General features: G+C 38.0%; 2 protein-coding genes across 2 annotated transcripts; both read left to right on the top strand.

Moving 5' to 3' along the window:
- The first annotated feature begins 178 nt into the window (after nucleotides 1-178).
- Nucleotides 179-25,612, top strand: p4hb (prolyl 4-hydroxylase, beta polypeptide). Its single transcript, XM_048198131.1, has 11 exons — nucleotides 179-491; nucleotides 1,690-1,896; nucleotides 10,109-10,242; nucleotides 10,350-10,487; nucleotides 15,370-15,474; nucleotides 15,586-15,711; nucleotides 15,808-16,008; nucleotides 16,277-16,397; nucleotides 18,907-19,088; nucleotides 20,694-20,801; nucleotides 24,252-25,612. The coding sequence occupies exons 1-11, from the start codon at nucleotides 353-355 to the stop codon at nucleotides 24,315-24,317; spliced, it is 1,527 nt and encodes a 508-aa protein (XP_048054088.1). The 5' UTR covers nucleotides 179-352; the 3' UTR covers nucleotides 24,318-25,612.
- Nucleotides 1,911-6,210, top strand: LOC125272924 (E3 SUMO-protein ligase ZBED1-like). Its single transcript, XM_048198123.1, has 2 exons — nucleotides 1,911-4,051; nucleotides 4,539-6,210. Exons 1-2 carry the CDS (start codon nucleotides 3,208-3,210, stop codon nucleotides 5,558-5,560), a joined length of 1,866 nt encoding a protein of 621 aa, XP_048054080.1. The 5' UTR covers nucleotides 1,911-3,207; the 3' UTR covers nucleotides 5,561-6,210.
- Nucleotides 25,613-26,441: the final 829 nt, after the last annotated feature.

Below are 26,441 nucleotides of genomic sequence, written 5' to 3' on the forward strand. Positions count from 1 at the left end.
CAAATCTCCTTGCGGATGGTCACGTAGCGTAAATAATATTTAATGTGCTAAGCATTTGCCGTAGTAGGATTTGTAAGTTCGTATTCAAGACTGGCAGATTCACTTCCAGGTGCTAGGAGACGCGCGGTCCACTCACAATTCAACACGAACAGCGTTCGGCCTCATAAATGCGCATGCGCAGCAGCGCTTTCCTCTCTGTTTCCTGCGCACATTGCCACGTTATTAGCGGCAGACACAAAATTCAAGCGACACTTCAGACTGTTAAAGGTGAAAGAATACCCGCCGCACTAACAGTCTCCCCGGTTTCCATCATAGTTTCATTAATTGCTGGCACGTTTGGAGGTTATCCGAAATGCTGAAGTTGTTGATTGTGTGTGCACTGGCCGCTACGATCACGGCTGAAATCCCCGAGGAGGAGGACGTGCTTGTACTGAAGAAAAGTAACTTCGAAGAGGCGCTCAAAACTTACCCAAATATCCTTGTTGAGTTTTGTAAGTAGTCGCCAGTTTTGTTTGACTTGTCGTTGATTTGTATGTCTGTTTTATGACGATAGTTTGTGCATGAGGAAAACTGCAAAACGAAACCAGCTATCAGTGAAATCAGTTAATTTTATTTTTAATTTGCAGCCACAGTGCTTGATCTCTGTTCACGAGTGTAACGTAACTGTTAACTTCTTGATGTAACACAGACGTGTGCTAACGTAAGAGTGCAATTTTGAAAGCTTTCACATAAGCGGACGCAGTGTAGTTATTTACAGACGTCATTTCCACTCACTGCAAAACTCAGTTTTGACAAATAAAAGAGCAGTGAAACCATTTACGAACAATGCATTCTATCCAAGTTAATACATTTGTAGTGTCAAATACATATTCAGGGCGATAACAGCCTTGGGACGGAAGCTCTAAATTTCGTTTTTGTTGAAAATGGACATTCATTTACACTTACGCTTGTTTTTCGACGTTAGTTGTTTTTTTGTTTTGGTTTTTTTTGGTTGTTTTTTTTGGTGCTTCTTTCTATTTAACCACTTCATGCAAATGAGACGTGGTCTGACATATAATGGACAAGCATCAATTAATTTCTTATCAGAAAAGACTTCTTAACTTGTGTGTTACCGGGCTCATGGGTTTGTTAGTTTATCTGCCTTAACTGGGCTAAATTCATTGGCTTCTCTAAAAGTATATCCTGATGCAGGGTCGTGATAGACCCCCAGTTTACCCAATCACTGGTGTCCACGAATGTTTCGTCATAATGAGAGGCGTGATAGCTTGTAATATGGGCGGGACTTCCCAGGGGCCTAGCGCTAGGTTGACGTGTACTTCAGAAAAAGAACTTTTGTTGCACAATAAATCTGAGAAATTTAAAAACTGTTTTTCTTGTGAACAATAGAAAGCGTAAACAGTGCAAGCTTTCACTAGTATTTTATTTGATAAGATTGTGATGAGTATTTGATGCGCATACTGCTTTTCATCATAAGGATTACAAATTTTGGCAGGTTATTTCAATTTATCTAATTTCACACCCAAATTAAACTACATGCTGTTTAGTCATGCACACCACTAACTTATTCATTTCAGACAAATTACTGCTAATTTAGTTTGAGTAAATTAATGCTTGATCAGTAAAATAAGTAAACAATCAGTGAAAGTAAATGTAAAATGTATTGAATTAACCACTTTTTGCTTAATGCAGATGCGCCATGGTGTGGGCATTGCAAGGCCCTGGCTCCCGAATACGCCAAAGCAGCTGGCATGCTGAAAGCTGAGGGCTCAGACATCAAACTAGCTAAGGTAGATGCCACGGAGGAATCTGAGCTCGCTCAAGAGTTTGGTGTTCGTGGATATCCCACCATCAAGTTCTTTAAGGGAGGAGAGAAGGAGAACCCCAAGGAGTATTCTGGTTAGTGATAATTTATCTGCTTGATGTCTATGGTCCTTTTTGTGTGTAACCTACAAGAATGCCTTCAGCTTTTATTTATTTATTTATTTATTTATTTATTTATTTATTTAAGCTTTAGTGAAAAGGTTACACTACTTTTATTTGGATTTCAGATCTATGAATAAACAATTGGCTATTTCTTATCAGTAACAAGTAAAAAAAAAAAAACCCAGACAGAATGATGTCAGTGAGTGTATAAACTTCTTTATTTTGGTTTGAATTGCTAAAGTGTAATTGAACTGTGTGTCATCGTATACTGTAAAACATAAATCAACTTAGACGGGTCAGATGCCTCTGTACCATGAATGTGAGTGCTACATGCTGAAGACGTGCATGTCATTCTGTACGTGGAAGCCCTGCGTTCCAGCCTGTTTGTATAAGGCCCCTCCCCCTTTCCTTCAACGTGCAGTTCTTCACGTTGCCTGTGGTCTGGTTGCTGTAGGCTGCTCTACAGGGGTGTTTATTAGTCATGCAGACAAGACCAGCCTCAGAAAAAGTTCTAGGACTTTAAATTGTTAAAGTCTAAAAAAAAATTGCTTATGGCAGGAGTCCCAAATCTTTTTTTTTTTTTTTTTTTTTTTTTGTCCGCTGAACCTGAACTCCTTAGATGTAAAATATTTACTTGAAGTACCCCCTGAGATTTTAAGTTAATATTTCAATTTAATGACACATTTACACATCACAGTTCTATGATGTTGGTTAAGTCACATAATATGCATGTAAATGGGTAAAATATAAAAAGAATTTAATAGTTTTATTTTGATTCGTTTTTTTTAAACAAGAACTAGCTTGTTAACACAAAAATACTAATATTTGTCTTAAATTCTCCTTTCAAAAGTTCAAAACCTCTAATTTTCGAAAATGTCAAATCTTGGCACACATTAAATTTACAAGTGCATGTTAGCCTGATGTAGGGCTGGGCGATATATCGAATATACTCGATATATCGCGGCTTGTAGTCCGTGCGATGTAGAAAATTACTATATCCTGAAACTCGCGGACATTTTTTTTTCCTTTGTTTTTTCCCCCTCTTGTCCTGTCCAGCATCGAAGCGCAAGCATAATGATCACCTTGATAACCTAAGTTAAGAAGCTTATTTTATTTTATTTTTGATGCTTGTTTGTAGATTAACTTTTATATACTCGCGGTCTTTCCCTCTCACAGAGAGACAAAACAAACGCACATAGTTACAAACGTCAGTCTGTCGTGCATGCAACGTCATACGCCCTCGACCAGCAGAAAGATAGCGGCAGCAGGTGCTAACGGTTACACATGGAGGACGACGAATTAATAAAAAAAAGAAACAGCACAGGATCCATCGTCTGGCGGTGGTTTGGATTCAAAAAGGAAGATGTTGAACAAACAACGGTGATATGCAAAATCTGTCGCAAAAGCATCGCTTCAAAATGTAGCAGTACATCAAATTTATATCACCATTTGAGAACCCACCCGCTAGAAAATGAAGAGTGCTTGAAACTCCGCACGACAACATCTCAGAGCGGTGCAATATCAAAGAAAGTGCCTAAGCAACCAGCACTCACGCAACTGAGTCTGGCCTCTTCTATTTCCAGATCAACGCCGTACGACAAAAACAGTCAAAAACAGAAGGAGATAACGTGTGCAGTAACCCACCACATCGCGAAAGACATGGCCCCGGTTAATGTTGTTGAAAAGCCCGGGTTCAGAAAGCTCATCAACACACTTGACCCAAGATATAATCTGCCGGGTCGCAAATATTTTGCAGAGAAAGCGCTGCCTGAGTTGTACATTAAAGTGAGGGAAGAGCTGGCCAGTCAGCTTGTAAATGTGACCCACTTCTCAACAACTGCCGACATATGGAGCAGCCGAACATGTGAGCCATACCTCAGTTTGACGGTCCACTATATAGACAATTGGGAGTTGAAAAGCAAGTGCCTTCAGACGAGCTTTCTTCCCGAGGATCACACTGGCGGGATCATCGCACAAGGCCTGCAAGATGCTCTCATGTCATGGAATTTAAATGAAGCTCGTCAGGTGTGCATCACCACCGATAACGGTGCTAACATCGTCAAAGCTGTGAGCCTGAACCACTGGACACGTCTACAATGTTTTGGCCATCGCCTGCATCTTGCAATTGGTGAGTGTTTTTTACCACTGTTATAAAATAGTAATTATCTTTATTGATATATGAGTAGGGCTGTCACTTTTGTGAAAAAATCATTTTCGATTTTTAAGACATAAGTGTTCATTGAATCGATTGTAAAATCGATTTTCCATGTCTAAAAAAAGACGTTTCCTTTTCCTTTTTCAACGTCAAATAACGGACGAACGTAAAGAGAGCGCTGGAAACGCACAAGTCAGCAATATTTCTTATATATTGGCATGAAGTTTCGTGCAGAATAACAAACAGCAACAGGAGTGCAAATTCTCGAAAAAAATATATGTGCAGAGGGGACGGCTGCCATAACAAAACATATTTTTGATAGCATCTTCACTTTTACACAGTACTATATAAATAAATAATTACCAAGAATTAGTTTAGTGTTAGGCTGAGTGGATTTCTTCACAATTACTATACCCTTTTAAATTATTATAACATTTTAAATGTTTGTTTTCATTCTCAGAGAGAAGCATGAAGGACCCCCGTATTGACCGTGCTGTTGCTGTGTGCAAGAAGGTAGTGAGCAGCTTCTCTTTCAGTTGGAAGAGGAGGAGAGACCTGGCCACAGCACAGCAAGAGCTAAATCTCCCGGCACACCAGCTCATCAGTGAGTCTCCTACCAGGTGGGGATCCCGAGAGAAGATGATTGAGCGGGTACTGGAGCAGGAGCAAGCTATTTCTCAAGTCTTGGCTGCAGACAAGAAAACCCGGCATCTCGTTCTCACCTGGCAAGACCTGGAAGTTCTAGAGTCAGTGCACAAGGCTCTCAAACCTCTCCTGGAATTCACTGACGCTCTATCCGGTGAGAGCTATGTCACAGTGTCCTATGTCAAGCCTGTTCTCCATCTCTTCCAGTCCAGCCTCTTGGCACGTCAGGAGAATGACACCCCACTGACCCAGTCTATCAAAGCCTCCATCCTGGATTACCTGAGGGAGAAGTATTCTGATCCTTCCACTAACGACCTGCTGGACATGGCAGGCTTAGTGGATCCCAGGTTCAAGATAACATACTGCACAGAAAAAAAGGTGGATGCCATCAAGAGCAGAGCCATAACCGAGATGGAGGCAATGCTCTATGAGACTGACCAGGGCACAGCTGAGTTGGCTGCTTCACTGCCTCAAGATGCAACAACGGTATCACAGCCAGAAGAGCCACTAAGGAAGAAATCCCTGGGCAGCTTCTTTAAAACTGCAGCAACATCTTCTGCCACACTGTCGCAGAGAGAGCTTATTGAAAAAGAGTTGTCTGCCTACTTGCAGTCTGTTAATGTTGACAGTGAAGCAAATCCATTGCAGTGGTGGAAAGACCATGAGGAAATGTTCCCAAACCTGAAAAATGTGGCAAAAAAATATCTGTGTGTGCCCGCCACCAGTTCCCCATCGGAAAGGGTATTTAGTACCAGTGGTAATATAGTTACATGCCATCGAGCATCTCTCAAACCAGACGCCGTTGATAGGCTTGTGTTTTTGGCACAAAACCTCTAAACAACCTGGTATTCCCTGGTTGTTGTTACAAAGGGACAACATAGTATGCACGAAATACAACTACATATTTTTTTACGTTTTATTTGTGCCACATATTTCATGCAGAAGAAACCAAAACTAAAGCTGCAAACTTTTCCATAATGGACCAGATTCACCTTTTGTGAATTGTTTTATGTTTAGGTATTGTGTTTGAAACCATAGGATTGTTTATTAAAAAACTAAAAGGAGGGTCATTTTTATAAATACACTTTCTTTTCCAACATTTGATTTCCTATTATGCAGCTATTTTTTATTTTACTGATTTTGAAATTACCTGTGACATCCTGCACAAAAGCGCATTATATATATTTGGGCATTATGCACAACAGGTGCACTTAAATTTAGTTTTGTTTTGAAATGTCATCTTAATGACAACATGCACAAAAGGGCACTTTTTTATTTGTTTTAAATTATTGTAGTGGCATTATGTACAAGTGCACTTTAATTTTGTGTTTTGAAATGCCATGTGAGTTACAGCATGCACAAGCGTGCCCTAATGTCTTGTTTTGAAATGTTGTCTCTGACAATTTTGCACAAAACATGCACTTTCTGTTGACAATTTTATGTTTGTGCCACTCACTGTTTAATAAATACAATTATGTTAACTATGACTTAGTTGTGATATCCCCTTTTTTGCATGAAAGTTTAAAATTAGCATATATTAATGCAGTATGAACAAGAATGTTTTAATGTAGACATATAGAATCATCATACTGGTGTGATTGTATGCATCAAAGTTTTAATTCAAGGCTAAGGCAAAATATCGAGATATATATCGCGTATCGTGACATGGCCTAAAAATATCGCGGTATTTATAAAAGGCCATATCGCCCAGCCCTAGCCTGATGTGCTTGTAGATATTAAGTTTATAAGAAGCAGCATTTAGTGTGAACTAAGCTGCTCTGAAAACATGGTATTATAAGCAGCACGTGTTAATGAGAAAAGTGTAGCTCTTCACTTGGAAGCAAGAAGCACAACAGACTATATACTTTAAACTGCATTTTGATAATCACAATTTAAAATATACCACACTTTTAGTTTTATTTTGAATAAATGTGCACTCCTGGGGCCTCATTTATAAAACTTTGCGTAGATTTCATCCTAAAAGTGTACATGCGCGCAAAAGCTGGATTCTGCGTACGCACAAAAAAATCAGATTTATAAAACCATGCGTACGCCAGAACCTGCACAAAAATTCCTTTATAAATCCGAGTCAGCAGAAGACTGTGCGTATGTGCATCTCCACCCTGTCTCCTCCCCGAAATCACCATATATGGAGCTTACGACGCCTAGTTTTACTATACATAACCTCATCTGCATATCAACAATTCAAATCAAATTTATGCATTTTTACTGATAAGGTGAACATATCTTTTAGGATGTTTATAGCTATTTTTAGTGGAAAGATATCGGCCTACTTATTTATTGCAGTGTAAATGCAATTGTCTGACTCGGTGCGTCACTGACAAAGTAGGCTATTTTAAAAAGAAAACCTGCAAATCTTACCTCAAATTGTATCCTTCAAATACAGTGGTATTTTCATAATTGTTTGAAGATGCCTTCACACGACATCAACACCTCCTGCAGCTGCGGTTGTACAGTAAGCTATTATCATTGGACCTCATCAAACTGGATGGGCCACTCGGCCACCGTATCCAGCAGTGTCTTCCACAATATCGAAGTTAAGTACATCACTGATCATCATTCACACTAAAATATTTTGTCATAACATCTGCAGTTTAGTATAAAGAGGAATTATTGTGCTCCTAGCACTCCTCGTTGGCATTAAATTGCAGGAAAAGTGATCGAAATTCATATAATTTTGGTTTAACTTCTGCGTAATGTAATTCCAGTGCTTTAATATTAATGTAAATGCCTATATCAAAATGAGAACGTGATTTCCACACGTGTTTAAATCACTCTTATTTATTTAAACTGTTATTTTGAAAATGCACTATTTATGATTAGGACTCATAATTAGGATTTAAAGTGGTTTTCCTTCATCTGCCGTCAGTCCCTCAGCTCACCATCGGTGTCGCCAAACTGCTCTGTCTCCAAAATGTTTGTACGCATGGGTCAGAGTTTGCGTGGAGGTGCGCAAATTTTCCCGTCAAGTTTATTTTTATAAATCACAACTTATGCGCCGGAAGTGGCGTATGCACTTTCAGGGCCTGTTTTGTGCGTACGCAAAGTTTTATAAATGAGGCCCGTTCATTTTAATATTACCTTTTATTTAGTTAATTAGCTTTACATCAACTCACAAGTCCCCTGCAATTCCCTCACAAACCACTAGGGGTTTGCGAACCCTGTTTGGGAAATCCTAGTCTCTCGTCGCCAGTCCTTTAGACTGATGGCAGAAGTTCTGGACTCCATCGCAGTTTTCATTGGTTGTTGTCTGCCCAAGAGGATGTCTGACCACTATGTAAAGCAACCAATCACAGTTAATTTTGTTCCATGTCATGTTTAGGGGTGTGAAAATGTTAAGTCAGTGTCCCTACAATAATAGATCAGCATACGTCACAGTCTGGCGTGCATATACTAAATGATTCATTCAAAAACATTGTGCAAGTTTACTGCAACAATGGCACTGCAAACTTCACATACTTTTGAAAATCGAGCATTTAACGCCTGTACACACCGGGATGAAAATCGCACACGTTTATCGCCAGCGTTTTTCGAGACGTTTTTTGTGTTCATACCCAAGTGATTTTCACTGGCGATGAACGTGCAAATTCACTCCCTGACAGTATGTGCCGCTTGTGCTTAACGATAGTGCAAATAAACATGTTTATGATGTTTAATAAAGTTAAAGAAGAGAAAAATGCAGATATATAATATAATGTAATGTAATATAATGTAATATAATATAATATAATATAATATAATATAATATAATATAATATAATATAATATAATATAATATGAATGAGAGATGGTAGTCAGAAACGGTGGTGCAAATAAACATATTTATGAAATGGACATTCTCAACTATATTTCTTGAATTTAAAAGAAAAAAACAAACAGTAAAAATACAGAAATAATACACGTCTATTGGTGTGACCAAGAACTGGCAGAACACCCATAGTGTGTGTCTCAATCAGCTCCCTAGTTCAGTAGTCAGGGCACTGATCAGGGAGTCAGCCACATTCATTTACACGGTATACTGATACACGACCTAGGAAGCTAGGGAGCTGTTTGAGACGCAGGGATAGTTTGTAGGGGTCGTCCTCGTCTACTTACTTCCTCTTCATTGTCTTGGTATCGATGTGTGCTCGGCAAGCCCGTTTTGTGCTTGAGCGCCACCTAGTCATGTTCTACTGTAACTTCAGCAGCTCCAGGCACGTGAACAAAAGCGGCAATCTCATTGGTCTGCCAGTTTTTAACGCGGCGCGTCAAACCAAAAAACGAACCCGAGGCGCTTTTTTTTTTTTTTTTTTTTTTTTTTTTTGATGATTTTACGCCTTGCGTTTTTCACTTCTGTGTGCACACTCACATTGGCGCCCTTTGTTTAGTCACGAGCCGTTAAACGTAGGCATTAATCTCACGCGATATTCGTCCCGGTGTGTACAGGCCTGTAGTTGATTCTGGTAAGCGTCATTGTCACAGTTGTAAACACGATGGCTTTCCTCTTCCATAAGGGGGTTTGGCATCACAACGGCTTTGTTTTCAGGTGGACCTTTAAAGAACACGACGCTCCAGGAAATCCTGTAAAATTCAACCAATCGGATGGCGATTTTGAAATGTTGAAGTGTTTCCTATTTTGTGTGCCATATGCATCAGATGTTCAGCCAACGGTCCGTGGGTGTGGCATCTGAGGCTGAGACTAGGGAAATCCTCCCTTATGGGATTGCAGAATTATCTCAGAAACTGGCTGGAACAAAAGAATTACTGAAGTTTAGTCTGCCATTTTATATTCAGAGCCTTGATGGAAGGACTCTAGCAGGGATTCTGTAACGCATGATTTCATAAACACTCAGCCTTGATCAAATTCTGAACCACAGTGTAATTGCTGACGTGTTGCATCAGTCATTCCTGCTGTAACCTGTAGCACTCATTACTGGTTTAAGAAGAACATGACAAGACAACCTTTGAAACCATGTGTGACATGTCATTCGGATTGACATACAAGTCCTGCCCTATGGTCATAAATGATCATAAATAGATGAGGAATACGTGGATGGAGTACTTAAGCTAGATTTAATCTTTGTTTCCCAGGGAATGCTGGAACTAATAAAATATATGCCTTAAATGCAGTGCATGTTGCTTTGGAAAAAATCACCTGCCAAATGCATTAATGTAAGTTTTGCACATCTCCTCTAGTTCCTTTGACACTTATTTGAGGGTTTTTAAATTCCTTATATAGCTGAGCCTCTCAACAAGCCCCCAAAAAGCTATTGTTTCTTAATCGCAAGGGCGTCTCTATAAATGTATATTTCTGCTTTGCAAGTGTTTGCTTGGTGCCACCAGGTTCCTTTGTTTCACTATGACATGCTCATGCTCTGTCTGCAGCTGGTCGACAGGCAGATGATATCGTCAACTGGCTGAAAAAGCGAACTGGCCCTGCAGCGACTACTTTAAGTGATGTGACACAGGCTGAGTCTCTTATTGCTGATAATGAGGTTGCAGTAATTGGGTTCTTTAAGGTAAAATTCTTTCTTTTCTTCAGCTAATTTAGATTTGAGTTTTTGTTTCCCTTATTTAACTTATTTATTAAATGTATTAATCTGTTTTTTTTTTTTTTCCTCTGCAGGATGTTGAATCTAAAGATGCCACGGCCTTCATTAAAACCGCAGAGGCTGTGGATGACATACCCTTTGGCATCGCCTCTGATGATGCAGTCTTTTCAAAGTTTGAAGTTGCCAAGGATGGTGTTGTGCTTTTTAAGAAGGTACACATATTCTCCAAGGCTTGATTTTGATTTTGGGGTCTATTAGAGAATGTTTCATCCTTGAATGTTCAAACACATTTTTCACACATTTTACATTGTTGCAGCACCTCCCTTCCCAGTTTGTCAGTAACACTCTGTCAGTGAAGCCCCTCCCTCTTAAAAATTGCAATGTGATCTAAATACTAAACCAGTGTGTTGTGATTAGTGAACTGGAAGTGTCACTCCCCTTACCATAACCGAGATTAAACGCACTACTAACGCAACTTAGCCAGGCCTCATCCCTGTTTTGTGTAAGCCTTGGGTGTGAATTATTTAAAAGTGCAATGTGTTAATAGATCCTCCCAAATTTTACAAATGCAATATACTACACATAACTGTGTTTTAAAAGGTACATGAATCAGGATCGGACACCCATGCCTTACATAATGAACCGTTATGTTTTTATTACCTTTAGACATGTGCCAATATTAGGTAATGCGATATATCACGATAATGAATATGCACGATATTGTTATAGTGGGCACTTCAAAATACTGTAAATAATAATTTATTACCAATTATTGAAATTTTTATAATGCATTTAATACTTTCCCCATCAACCGTATATAATGCACAACACCGCTGAATTCTGCGTCAAAGGGACACGCGCTCAGATGTAAACAAGCCCAACTTGCATGAAAAGCACATTGCGGAATTAGTGAAGGAGATGCGCTGAATTAAAGTGCACGTTCACTCTGACAGCAGAGGGCGCTGATGGAACAGCAGAATGCAGCGGTTACCCTGGAAACCCCGCAAACAAAGCAACTGCTCTAGTAAAGTTTTTAAAATGCTTCCAACAGTCATTATTTTTATTTTTTTTGTAACTCAGTGTTGTTCATCACAGCACCTAATACTTAAAGACTTGATAGGCTATTTATTTTCAAACTTAAACAGTTTTATATCTTAATCTGGACTACAACATGCCCTAATGATTAGGAATGTTCTGATTATTTGATATTGTTCAGTAAAGCTGAGATATACAGCTTCATTAGTTAACATGTTAATTCATTATTACCAAACTGACAATGAGAAATGCTTATAAAGCATCATTTATTCTAGGTTAATGTTAATTTCTTAGTTACTGTTTAATAACATTACTAAAAGCAAAAGAATTTATTTAATGGACCTGAGGTAAAACTAACAATGATCAGTTGTATTTCTTAACTAACATGAACAAAAAATATTTTCTGTAACAAATATAGCTATTGCTCAATCTTAGTTAATGCATTAAATAATGAGACCTTATTGTAAAGCTTTACCCGTTCTTTATAGCCTAATTCTTCTGCACTTTAATTTTTTTTTCAACTTATTTCAATATCGTGATAATACTGTATACTGTGATAAAAGCTTCAGCAATTAATCGCAACATAAAAATTTGATACCATCACATGCCTAATTACCTTAGAATGAGCCATTTCTGTCTTGTACACTGTGGGTCCCCCCTCCATGTCAAGTTGCCATTATGTACCAGCATGTTTGTACAGCAGCCCTAAACGGACATACACTCTACAGAGCACGTTTAGTCACGTAGTAGTAGTAGTAGTAGTAGTAGTAGTAGTAGTAGTAGTAGTAGTAGTAGTAGTAGTAGTAGTAGTAGTAGTAGTAGTAGTAGTAGTAGTAGTAGTAGTAGTAGTAGTAGTAGTAGTAGTAGTAGTAGTAGTAGTAGTAGTAGTAGTAGACAAAGGCTACTCTCTGCTGTCTCAGATGACTTCTTTTTCTTGTGTAGGCCAGATGGCCACTATAGCTTCTCTGATAGAGAGGGGTGTGTGCTGTTAGTTGCAACCTCACCATTAGATGCTGCTAAAATTTACACATTGCACTTTTAAATGAGGAATATTGTGAGGTGTCCTTTCCCAGAAGAAAACTCAAGACTACATTTAAAAAGTTCAAGAAGTTCAGAAATGGTGCTTACTGATCTAGAGAATAACTCTTTTTGGAGTGGACTTTTGTGCTTTTTGTAACTTTGCACTCTTTAATGGGTAGTGGCAGGTAATTGGACCTTTTAGTTCTGGATCACAAAATTAGGCCCAGAATTAGACTGAGGGCCCCAGAATTTAGTTTCTTAAACTGGCCCAAGAACTGTTTATTGTGACCTGCAGTAGTAGTAGTATTAAACTATTTATTGCCCTATTTAACACACATTGGATCGGAACAATCACATGCTTTACACAGGGTGGTGATAAAATATTATCAGCTAAACATCAAGCTCTTTAAGGAGACCTATAATGCCCCTTTTTTTTCTGGTTTCCCCAGAATGTGTCTGTGAAGTTTCAGCTAAAACCCCACAGATACCCACAAATAATTTATTATAGCTTGTCAAATTTGCCTCTATTTGGTTGCGAGCAAAAACATGCCATTTTTGTCACTTTAAATGCAAATGAGCTGCTGCTCCCTGCCTGCTTTCCACAAGCGGGCGGAGCTTTAACAGCTCGTGCTTCGGTTGGTCAACAGCAACAAAGCTGGAGTATCTCACGCAGCCAAAATGATGATTATTAGTAACTGTGTTCAGCCTTACATTGTTCGAATTGGAGCTGGACACTGATGGAGAGACTCTAAATAGTCTTCTGTGCTCATCTGTGCAGCCAACGACAGAACAGTTAGCATGCTTTGCTTGAACATTTGCCATAGCCTTAGAACTGGTACACCGCTTTCACTTGCGAAAACCAAATGATAGTGCCATGGGTGGAATCGTGCAGATCAAGGGGTGGTAATATTATAATAAGATCCCCTTCCTATGTTACAGGGGGAGCGAAATTTGAGCGGCTCGTTTTTTCACGTTTGCAGAGAAAGGCTTGTCAAAATGTTTCTGGGTTGTCCTCTTTCAGGTTTTCTGATTGGTAGATGCACCGGGGACCCGATTATAGCACTTAAACATGGAAAAAGTCAGATTTTCATGATATGTCCCCTTTAAGAGAAGCTATTTAGATTATAAAATTTTTTCAAGTACTCGGCGCAGTCATGGTAAGGTGATCCTGCTGCATCTAGTCTTTTCTGGCAATGCTACCATTGCTATTATTGGTCTTTTGCTTAGCCGTGCAATAAATTTGGTTTTCTGGTTCAAGCTGACAGCAGATCTCCCCCTTGACCTTTGAATACTTATGTAATGATGCTCTCATTTATCAGGGTCAGTAAATCATTGTCAACCATTGTTTTATTGTGTAATATCCTAGGGGGGAAAAAAAATTAAATGCTGTCACTTTTAGATTTAGACCCACATCACCCATTGCTGTTGAGCACCACATGAGTGATTTTACAAATGTGTAAAATTACAAATGTGCCTATTTTGCCACCTGTTATTTCTGCTTGGGTCAAAGAGCCAAGCCAGCTAAACTCATTGTTTTTGTCCATCCAACATGTAAAACTACAGTAGCTTGTCTGATTATGTATTTAAATCACGGCATAGGTGACTTACTGATGTCACCTGAAAAACGGGATCAAATGAACATATCAGATTTTTCTTGATGCTGTTTGGTGTGGTGGTCAAAGAGGATCAACTCCACAAATGGGAAATGTGCAGAGTTATGGACATGATTTAGTTTATTCTTAAAGTATTCAGTGGTTCTTCATTCTGAAAATGGATGCGCATCAACTCTGAATGGGACAGCCTGCTTTTGATATAGATGAGCCCCACAGAGAGATAAGATCCGATCACAGGCAATACGTCTTGATGCATGTTGTTGATATGGTGAATTTTAAAGAACCTCAGTACTCCCTCGGTTGAGGTTCCAAGCGAGCCATACCGCTCTGCAGATCACTGATTGGTCAGAGAGAATTTTCACTACCAGCATCATTGGATTTGCGACACTCCGCTAGATTTAGATAGTAAACAGCCACCGCAGTATCATTTGTTCGCATGACTTTTTTTAAACGACTTGCTTTAAACGACCATCGCACGCAACTTGAAAAAAGAAATGGTTGTATCGTGGTCAGTAGATGAGGTGGCAGTGCAACTATAATGATCGGTCTATAATCCCACCCACTTTGAAGCAAACTAAACTGCAGTGGAAAACCAAACTGAGCCATTAGTTCAACCCCTGCTCCAACATGCATATCTGTAGTTTTCAAAAAAGCCCAAAGAACTTGATAAGCTGGATCAGGTAGGTTTAATTAAGGTTGAAGCTAAACTCTGCAGGGTTGTGGCCATCCAGGAACTGAGTTTTGCACCCCTGCATTAAACCATTTTTTTTTTTTTTTTTCTCTCCCAGCTAAATTTGGGTGAAGTCTTAATGATCTGAGTTATTAGCAAATTTTGAGTCTGTAATTTTTTTTTTTTTTTTTTTTTTTTTTTTTGAAGCAGTTCAAAAATTGGTCTGAATGATCCATTAGTGAAATGTTTTTTTTTTTTTTTTTTTTTTTTTTTTTTTTCTTTATCCGGTAATCTCAACTGACTGGAAATGTCATGGAAATTTTATTGTTTTAAAACGTGAAACTAGCCTACAGTAATTCATTCTCAGTAGGATGGGTGGATTTTCTTTTAATCTATAATCATCTGATCATCTATAATGGGCTGAACTTGTCATTGACCACTGCCTCTTAAAGAGGCTTTGAGATTCTGGTATCTTAGTACCCAAACACACACTCTGAAATTCATTGTCCCTACTGCTTCATACCAGAATGCAGCTGCTCTCTTTATGTGTGCTATTAATGCTCACTGCATTTGTCAACTAGAATATCCACTGCCCTGCGACAAACAACTGTTAGTCACGTTTCTGTGCTGATCGATGCATAGTTCCCTACTCGGTTATACAGTGAATATTGCTCACCAGGTTTGTGTTGCTGTGCCCACTGAGAAATGCAGTGTAAATGAGACTTGTAACAATCTCTCTCTCTCTTTCTCTTTAAGTTTGATGAGGGTCGGAATACTTTTGATGGAGAGATCAGCAAAGAACAGCTACTGCCCTTCATCAAGGCCAACCAGCTTCCCCTGGTTATTGAGTTCACAGAGCAGGTACCATCAGGTTGCAGTATTCGTATTTTCACTGACATGAGAAATTGAATGCATTTAAAGATTGGAGGTTGTGGGGGAGAAACAGATTCTGAAATTCTTGTTCTTCTGCAGACTGCTCCAAAAATCTTTGGAGGTGACATCAAATCCCACATCCTAATGTTTGTACCTAAAACAGCCAAAGACTTCCAGGACAAGATGGACCAATTTAAGAAAGCAGCAGAGGGCTTCAAAGGCAAGGTGGGTGCCCCTTTATTTTAAGATTTTGATTATTTTTTTCATGAGTGGGGAGGGGGTTGTAACATTTAAATTTAACCTAACTTGCTTTCCCCACAGATTCTCTTCATCTTTATTGACAGTGATGTGGATGATAACCAGCGAATTCTGGAGTTCTTTGGCCTTAAGAAGGAAGAGTGCCCAGCTATTCGCCTCATCACCCTCGAGGAAGAGATGACCAAATACAAACCAGAAACCTCAGAAATCACAGCAGAGAACATCATCACCTTCTGCACAGCCTTCACAGAGGGGAAACTAAAGGTGGCAGAGAACATTCCTTGGGTTTAAGGTTTAAACAGTGTCTGTCTTTCTTAAATTAGGAAACTAGTCTCTGCTAGATTTGGCAGTTACTTTTACTAAGTAGGCTTCTGTATCAAGTTTTGAAATATAAAATGCTGATATTATGAATGGATATGAAAATTGTGATATCCAACTTGCAGATTTTGATAATCAGTTTGATCATCATTAAGGATGTTAGGAAAATGTGTTCTGTCTCTCTGGAATGATTTTAATGTCTTGTTGTCTTTAGCCTCATCTGATGAGTCAGGACATTCCTGAAGACTGGGATAAGAACCCTGTCAAGGTCTTGGTGGGAAAGAACTTTGAAGAGGTTGCCTTCAACCCTGCCAAGAATGTCTTTGTAGAGTTTTGTAAGTATTTTCTCTATATAAATGTTTGCTTGGATGCAAGTTCTCTAGCTTTTAATGTTGCTGGTCTTTGTGTTTGTCTGACCAGTTGTTTTGAGATATCATGGCAAATTGCCTGGTGTATTTTAAGGTGGGATCTCTTGATTGCATCTCTCAAAGCCTGGCATCATAAACACAAGATTCAAATGGGGTGCAGATTGTGAAGTACTCTTGAGACTTTATAGGACACTTGTTCGATCAAAAATGGACTATGGGAGTATTGTTTATGGATCTGCTAGGAAGTCATACATCAAAATGCTGGACACAGTACATCATACAGGATTGAGACTTGCCTTAGGAGCATTTAGGACTTCCCCAATTGAGAGCTTGTATACAGAAGCAAGAGAACCATCATTATATAACAGAAGGCTGAAATTGGCTCTCAACTATGTAGTTAAGATAAAAGTTAATGAAAGTAATCCAGCATATTCTTCAGTTTTTCATCCTCCATATTCACATTTGTATGAAGCTAGACCCAGATACATCAGTCCTTTTGGAATTCGCATAAAATCACACTTGGAAAATATGGATATTAATCTGGATATCTTAACATCGACGCATTTGTGTCCTATACCGCCCTGGGATATTAAAAAAACAATCATCATCATGAACCTGGCTCAGTATAAAAAAAAGGAAAATCATCCAAATGTTTATCGGGAGGAATTTTTGGATATAAGACGAAGTTTACCAACTCACGTACCTGTGTACACAGATGGATCAAAGTCAGACAGTCGGGTATCTGCCGCAGTAGTGATTGGGTCAAAACGCTATGGCAAGTGTATTTCTGGACAAAGTTCAATTTTCACAGCTGAAGCTTGTGCATTACTTCTAGCTCTTGAACAAATAGAGAAGGAACAACAACGTAATTTTTTTTAATTTGCACAGATTCTAAATCCTGTCTACAAGCACTTGATTTTTTGAAAACTGAACATCCTATAATTATCAGCATAATAGGAAAAGTGGACTCTTTAAAGAAACAAGATTTTAATATTGTTTTTTGTTGGATACCAGGCCATATGGGATTGACTGGTAATGAACAAGCAGATAGAGCAGCAAAGGAAGTACTTAATTTGGAAATGACAGAATGTAAAATACCAGCATCTGACGTTAAACCCATATTGAACCTTTACATTCACAGTAAATGGCAAATGGAATGGAACGAATGTGTAAATAACAAATTATATGAGGTGAATCCAGTTTTAAATCAAGGAGTTATTAGTTATTATTTTGAAAACCGATATGACCAGGTTGTATATACAAGATGCCGAATTGGACATTCAAGACTTACTCATATATATTTATTGAAGGGGGAAGATAAACCGATCTGTGATTTGTGTAAGAATTTCATGAGTATAAAACATATTTTAATAGAATGTCCTTTCTCAAATAATATTAGACAACAGTTTTATACAGAGAATGCATTAATGGACATTTTCAAAAAGGTTTCTCCTGGAGTAATTTTAGAATTTCTGTTGAATATTCAGTTGAAAGATTCTATGTAATTGTTGTTATTAATGTTGTTGTTATTGGTGTATATGCCTGATTTTGTATAGTGATTGTTTTTAAGACATACTTGTTAAAGTATTATAAATAATGTATTGAACTGATATTGCTGATTGCCATGAATATAGCCATTGCTGCTGATATGGCATTAAATCATAAATAAATAAATAAACACAAGATTCCTGTCCAGAAGCATACTGCTAATATTGGCACGCGTACTCGCAGGATGCTCACATATACTCTTAAACATGCTATAATGGGAAATGCTGAGATCATTTTGGCTCCAGAGATATTTAAAGCAACCTGCTTGCCAAACTAGTATGTCTATGATGGTCAGTCTGTGACTGACTTTCTAACAAATGGAGGTCTTTGTCATTTGAGGGCATTATTAGGAGGCCTTAAATTTTGGGCATGTGAATCATTTGCATTTCCATCTGTGCCCAATGTTTAAACAGTGGGTAGGATTTCAGCATGCGTTCAGCTGTCAGTAACCAGTGCCTGACATGAAAACCATCTGCTTTTTTTTCCATATCTTTAATCTCATTGTCTGTATTGTATTCCTCTATACCCTGAAGGTCCTGTACATCCATGTTTCTGTACTCCTTACCCTGTACTCTTTACAAGTCTAACTATCTTTAGCTGTTATCCAACTTGATTTCATGTCACAGCATTATCACAAATATCAATACTTTTATCTGCACAGTTATAATCGTTGCTGCAATGGGATTTCGTATAGTCAAGCCATGTATGTCCAAGCATATGTGACACAATGTGCAGTCACATTTTTGGAGGATTATATCCATTACAAATAACTTCTGTCATGCTGAGCAAGTGCAACAAATCAGAGAGCAATTGTAGTCCAATTAAAATGATAGTTTACCCAATAATAAAAGAGCTGTCATTTACTTGCCTTTATGCTTTTCCAAACCTGTTTGATTTTTCTTTATTCCTTTGCTTTTCTTCTATCCAGATGCCCCATGGTGTGGTCACTGTAAGCAGCTGGCCCCCATCTGGGATCAGTTGGGTGAGAAATTCAAAGACAACGCAAACATTGTTGTGGCCAAGATGGACTCCACAGCCAATGAGATTGAAGTTGTCAAAGTTCATAGCTTCCCCACGCTAAAGTTCTTCCCTGCTGGCGATGACCGTAAGGTAAGGCAATGCGAGTGATCATCTTAGTGTTTTTAGAATAATGAATTGCGAATAAAAAAAAATAACGCAATGTCAGATCATAGATATGGTACACGTGTATCTGGCCTATATGCGTGTATTATTATATAAATAATGGATCTAATGGATTAGTGTGGCTGCTGCAGGAGGAGTGTGGCATTGTCATTGTCAGTTCACCGCCTTAGCTTAGTGGATATATATTATGCTCGTGGCACACTCAGGTCAGGAAGCTAATGTCCACTACTCTTTAAATGGCTTCTTTTTCTTTCTTTTTTTTTTTTCCCCCTGGCAAAGCAACTTGATGATAATGATTAACTTCCAGATTTAGAAATGCTGAGATATAGCCTGCCTCGCAACACATGCCATGGAAATGAGACACTCCTGGCCCAGTGAATTCATCCCTTGTCTAGGTTCTTAGAGAGAGAGAGAGGTTCCCCATGGATCTAATTCTAGAATTAAAAACCTCATCAGTCCAAAATGTGTTTTGAGGAAATGGAGCAGTGACTGGAAGACATGTTGACAATAAAAGACCACTATGGTAAATGAGTGTGTTGGGTTTACTTTTAAGTTTACTGTGAAGATGAATCTTGGCTAGAGCCCTGTTTTGCAAGGTTACCCAGCTGTGACCAACACGAGTTACTGAGATGTCTTGGACAGTTTCCTGACTCTCTTGCAAACAAATCTTTTTCTTTTTTTTTTTTTTTCTTTTTTTTTTAACTTTTTGAAGGGTGTGTGGGATAATGAAAATAAGAGGTTGTAGTTTCTGTTAATAACAATGATAACATTTATTATTTATTAAATGCTTTTTGGTTTTGAAATCCTTTCTTTCTTTCTTTCTTTCTTTCTTTCTTTCTTTCTTTCTTTCTTTCTTTCTTTCTTTCTTTCTTTCTTTCTTTCTTTCTTTCTTTCTTTCTTTCTTTCTTTCTTTCTTTCTTTCTTTCTTTCTTTCTTTCTTTCTTTCTTTCTTTCTTTCTTTCTTTCTTTCTTTCTTTCTTTCTTTCTTTCTTTCTTTCTTTCTTTCTTTCTTTCTTTCTTTCTTTCTTTCTTTCTTTCTTTCTTTCTTTCTTTCTTTCTTTCTTTCTTTCTTTCTTTCTTTCTTTCTTTCTTTCTTTCTTTCTTTCTTTCTTTCTTTCTTTCTTTCTTTCTTTCTTTCTTTCTTTCTTTCTTTCTTTCTTTCTTTCTTTCTTTCTTTCTTTCTTTCTTTCTTTCTTTCTTTCTTTCTTTCTTTCTTTCTTTCTTTCTTTCTTTCTTTCTTTCTTTCTTTCTTTCTTTCTTTCTTTCTTTCTTTCTTTCTTTCTTTCTTTCTTTCTTTCTTTCTTTCTTTCTTTCTTTCTTTCTTTCTTTCTTTCTTTCTTTCTTTCTTTCTTTCTTTCTTTCTTTCTTTCTTTCTTTCTTTCTTTCTTTCTTTCTTTCTTTCTTTCTTTCTTTCTTTCTTTCTTTCTTTCTTTCTTTCTTTCTTTCTTTCTTTCTTTCTTTCTTTCTTTCTTTCTTTCTTTCTTTCTTTCTTTCTTTCTTTCTTTCTTTCTTTCTTTCTTTCTTTCTTTCTTTCTTTCTTTCTTTCTTTCTTTCTTTCTTTCTTTCTTGTAGGTAATTGACTACAATGGTGAGAGAACACTAGATGGATTCACAAAGTTTTTGGAGAGTGGAGGAAAAGAAGGTGGGGCACCAGCAGGAGATGAGGATGAGGAATCCGATGTATGTATAACTTTACTGCAATTAAATTTGTTTTTCTGTAATTTTGGTTTAACTTTAAATAACTAAATTTGACATTTGTATTAAGTTAATGTGGAGTCTTTTATACCATAATTAGATTGCAATTGAATGTCTGCCCAGTGCACTGCCTCGTAGAGGCGGCTTTGGATACAGACAGAAATGCTGGTCTCAGTTTCGACTTGACGTTAATTTTGTAATTACATTTTTGGATACGTTCTGCATATTCACATCCGTAAAAAAAAACACAAAAAAAAAGTGGTAGTTGGCATAATATTAGTTGTAAGCTTGAAGAGTTTGCTTGTGGAGCGGCAGTTGTTTGCTGTCACATGGGCATTCCTGGCTCTGGTCCTCCTCTGCAGGGGGTAAAAACCCTGCTGCAAATCTGTCAGACAGGCAATTGTAAAGAGCCTGAGGCCCTGTTTACACCTGGTAAGAAGCGTTTGTTATTGCTATCACAAGCGACTGGATGCATTCATGGTGTAGACGCTCATGTGGTCGAATGCATTTGAACTAGGCTTGCTGTGGTGATCTGTATGTTTAGCCATGCATTGATTACACTACTTGGCCACCACAGCACCGCCCCCACTGTCTTTTGCTTTTTTTTATATAGAAATAAAAACCATTTAGTTCAGTTGGACAACCAACGCTACAATTATAAACTGAAAGCGTCTGCTCTGCTCCATGCAGCATGAGCTGCAGTCGCAGCACAGATTTCACTTAATATGCAAGGAGAGATGAGATGACTGACAAGACTAACGGAGGATTTGGTGCGCAACAGATACTGAACGTCATTGACGGATATCTCATCTTGTACAATGTGCGGTAAGACCTGCTGCTTCCTATACACGGAGTACTCGTCGCAAATTTGAAAGTGAAGAGCGAGCGTGCGTTCAAAAGTGATTTCAATACCCCACATATAGATAGCAGCTCCCTGATGTCTGCAAGTTATAGGCCTATGGACAGTATGTGTGATCGTGAATTCAAAACGGTGTGAATTTTCTCTCAATGACATCGCTACTTTTGAACAGCCACAAAAGACCAACTACTCTTCGCCTACTGACATAATGCGAAAACATTATAGGAAGTGCGCTAACCAGATGGAATTTAAACTTTGTCAGCTGAAGACCTAAGTTTGGTTTGAAGACAAAAAGTGTACCAAGCACTGTTCTCTCACCATTCCTGATTTCTAACACACAGTCACGGCATTCAGTGTGGTCTTGCGACTAACAGAGCAGAAACGAAAGCTGCTGCTCTCTGTATGTCCCCTCGTGTCCTCTCGCATCCATGTAAATTGCATGAGCTCAGTTTCGTCCATTAGGTTAAAAGATCTGAAAAAGCCTGTACATTTAAAAAAGGTGCTCACTGCAGAGCGAATGGGTGGAGCTTGCGTTAGCGGGAGGAGCGACTGTACAACCACACCCTAATCCTACCCTAACCCTACCCAAAACTCTCTCTCCACCCACTGGACGTCCAAAGAGGAGGAGCTGGCCATCACAGACTCTGCAGTGAGTACCACTTATACATTTACTCACACATAGACCCCTCCCCTCAAATAAATCAGGACAGAAGTGGACAAAAAAAAAAACGCCAGGTATAAATGGGTATTGTCTACTTGATCTAACTGACCAAAATGCATCTTAATACCAGGTGTAAACAGGCCCTGGGTGATGAAGAGTTCATTAAAGTGGCCCAGTTTCTTTATCAACCGTTAAAGTTTTGGCATCATTCAGGGAGGTGTGTGCACATAAAATAAAATTGTAATCCATAAAGTATGCTGAAGTATAGAACTCTGGTCCTACAGTAAATATCCTCTAGAAATATTTCTTTACTCGCATAATGATCTGTGGCACTGACTGAAACTGAGCTTTGTCTTCTTGTGGCTCTCCTTACAAACCTGACATGAAACCTGTTTTTTGTGTGTGTGTGTTGGTTTTTTTTTTTTTTTTTTAAATCTCCCTACATGTTTTTGATCATACCTTTTCGTTCTGTGTGCGCGAGAACTGTTACTCCCACTGACATTCCTACGTGCGCTGCAGAGACGCCGTGAATATTTCACAAAGATAGGGCTCAACAGTGTGGGTGCTTCTATGTGCAAACTGTAAAATGTATTTTAGGAGCACGTGTGCGAATAAAGCACAATCTCACTGGGTGAGTTTTCTTAAATTTAATGTTATAAAAAGTCTTCAGTACATTAAATAGTAGGCTAAAACAAACGTCTTGATCATTTTAAGACATTTTATATTTTGGGATGGAAAAACATTGCGATACAGCCGATTGACAATTAAACTTCAAAAGGATATGATTTCATAAAAAAAAAATGAACTAATGCTAATGAACTCCAGTTGATGAATTAAGACAATGTCTTCTTTATGGCCTTTTATATAATGTTTTAGACAGTTGAAAAATGCATATTTTATCTCTCATCTGAAGGATCAGCCTGCAATAGACGAGTCCTGGTGGATATCAAGCTTGTTTATAATTAAGTCACATGCTAAGGTTTTGTTTTATTGGACATTATTGGTATTTTGTTTACACAATAAATTGTAATTAATTTGATTTCAATTTAATTCATAGTAAATTATTGTAGTCCCTGGCTGGGATGCTTCCCCACAGGAAAAGACGAAAAACATTATTTGACACACATTATTCAATGTATAGATTTATTAGTGACAGTAAAATCTGTGTCCCATTCACTGAGAGAGACACTATATGACAAAGCAAGGAGAACTCTACCATTTAAATGCTGTAATTTTGCATAATTTAAAATTCAGAATAATGCATAATATTAGTTGCCAATATAATCAAATATTATGGTAGCCTATGTAATTTAAAATTAATTTTAATAAATAAAAATATTGTTAAAAATGACACATTATTTGTTGTTTGTTACATGTAGTAGACCATTTTTGTGCTGTGGGTAATGGGAGGATTTACCACCCGGCTACCACCGCAAGTATATTTCAAACTTGGCTTTCGGCTTCCTCTTCTGGGAAGTCTAATTGTAGAACATTATCATTGCCACTAATGCCCAACACCACTGTTATAGCTGTTTACCTTCCAGTCCCACCCCATGATCCCCCTCCCCACCACTTACTACCACCACTGACAGGACTAAGTCAGTCAACGATAGCTAGTCCACACGTTCCAACTATGAGGAAAGGGCTTTGCAACCAAACACTGGTGACAACAGGTCTCAGCACCCGTGAATGTCTCATGTCTGTTGCACTTGTTTTTCTGCACAGATTACTGGCATGTTTGTGGTAGGGCAGATTAGTTTTGATAAATTGAAGTCATGCTAGTACACATGGCCTTCTGGTAGAGATGGTCATAATTGGCTGTGAAAACATTTGTTTTGGTGTTGGGTGTTTTTTTTTTTTTTTTTTTTTTTTTTAAAACCTGGATTCTAAAAAGAGTATCTTGCGCTTTCCACAGGATCTGGATCTTGATGATGCAGAGGAGGATGATTCAGATGTGGAAGAGGGACACGATGAGTTATAAGAGATGGGAAGAAAAGGCGAGACAAAACCCTTCACCACCACCACCACCTCCACTTTAAACCTCCCTGTCTGTGAACACTAAAGCTTTCCCTAACTAATCGTAGCGCCACTGGGCGTTACAGGGTCCTTCGTCAGCCAGTACTTTCATTACCACCCCAGCTAACCATCTGCAGCCCAGAGAAGTGCCTCTCTGCCCACAACAACTTTATCTCTTTGAAGTGTTTGATTTTGCAGGGTTTTTTTGGCATTAAACTATATTTTGTTTTTAGGTTTAATTGTAATGGTAATGTTTAACTGCTCTTTACCTGTCCACTACCTCCATTTATACTCTTGGGGGCTAAGATTTTAAGATTTTGCAGTTTAATACTGGTAATACTCTCCCCATGAAGGAGGGGGAAAGTCAGTTATTCTACCTTGATTCTGTGATATGAGTGAAAGGATATTTCAGGGCAGAGGGGCTATATGTTGATGTTCATAGGGTGGAAATAAAATTATAATAATGGGCTGCTATTACAGTGCATACAAAACATAGCTGAGACCAAACTAAGGTACCTTCCCTATTTCTTTACAGTCAAACCACATTGTCATATTCCATATTTTCCTAAATCTTTAACACCTGCTACTAAATTATTTTTAAAGATGTAAAAGTGGAGAACTTGTTTTATTTAATTTTATATTTCAATGATTTTTTTTTTTTTTTCTTTGCCTTTTTTATAATCTTACATACTGAAGGGCCCAGAAATGGCACTTGTTGACTTTTACCTGGGGCAGAGTTGGCCCTCTCAGCTTTCTGGTCATCTGGGAGGATGATTTAAAACCTTATTTTGCACTTCATTGAGTGCCATCAGAGATTCCATATCAGTTACTGAAATGGCAAAGATTTGTCATCTTGTAAGGACAATAACTTCTCCCATACCCTTCCTGCTTTCCATCACTTTAGTGGAAGATTCCTTCCAATCATTGCCGGTTAACAGTGTCTGAGTGGTCAGTGTGACGGGGAGAAGAAAGTGTGCTTGTAACCAGATTAATCAGTCTTTTCCACTTCTTATGCCAGGGTTCAAGGTTGTGTGTGTGATTTTGATTAACCCTCATGTTGTCTGTCTTTATTTTTCTAGGAGGGGTGAATTTCAGGGTTGACATTTAAAGGGTTGACATTTAAAGGGTTGACATTTTGACGTTTGTGAAATATACTGGGAGGGATTTGGGTTTTGAAACGTTTGAAACCAAGCATTCCATTGCATTAAATTGACTGATAAAGTAAACTGGTGGCCAAATAAACAACAAAATGGTGATAAACATGTTGGTTGTGTTTTTATTTTTTATTTTTATTTTATATTCCTTGCATTTTATATTTTAACATGACTGAATCATAATTTAATCTAAATGTTGTGCTCGGCATCTTTTGAGTAAGTTTTGCCTGAAAATAAAAGCTATTTATTCAGCCCATGCTGTCCCATGTTTTTTCCATGGAACATAAAAAGGAATAATTATACATTTGTGTACTGTAATGCATAAAAACATGTACAATACAAAGTTCATAGTCCCTATTGCTGTTACTATATATATATATATATATATATATATATATATATATATATATATATATATATATATATATATATATATATATATATATATATATATATATATATATATATAATACTGGCCATGGCCAGTTGCAAGAATTAAAAGAATAAGATTTTAGAGCTTGGGCAGAAGGGAAGATAAATGTACGAAGTGATTGGAATTACTGCCTGGTCCTCGCACAAAGCCATTATGTGGCTTCAAGTCTGACAAATACCTTAGGACTAATTACTATATATTTTTGGTGTTTATTTGGAGTTTTAGATGATCATGGACATTGTGAACTCCTTATTAAAAAAAGAGCTGGATTCATTTAAAAATAAATACAGTATGGGTTTGGAATGACATGAGGTTGAGTAAATGGTCAAATTATCCATTTTTGAGTGAGTGGGTTTTAACCATTTCGGATTGATTTATGTGTTTCATGCAAAGCATGCAGAAACTTCTGGAACTGTTATTAGGGGCTGAGTAATAACTCATCTTACAAAAGTCATGACTTAAAGTAGAAACCACTGTCAGGCCTGTTGTCAGAGATCATGAC

The sequence above is a fragment of the Megalobrama amblycephala genome, linkage group LG7 (genome assembly GCF_018812025.1).
Source record: "Megalobrama amblycephala isolate DHTTF-2021 linkage group LG7, ASM1881202v1, whole genome shotgun sequence".
In the NCBI taxonomy this organism is placed as follows: domain Eukaryota; kingdom Metazoa; phylum Chordata; class Actinopteri; order Cypriniformes; family Xenocyprididae; genus Megalobrama; species Megalobrama amblycephala.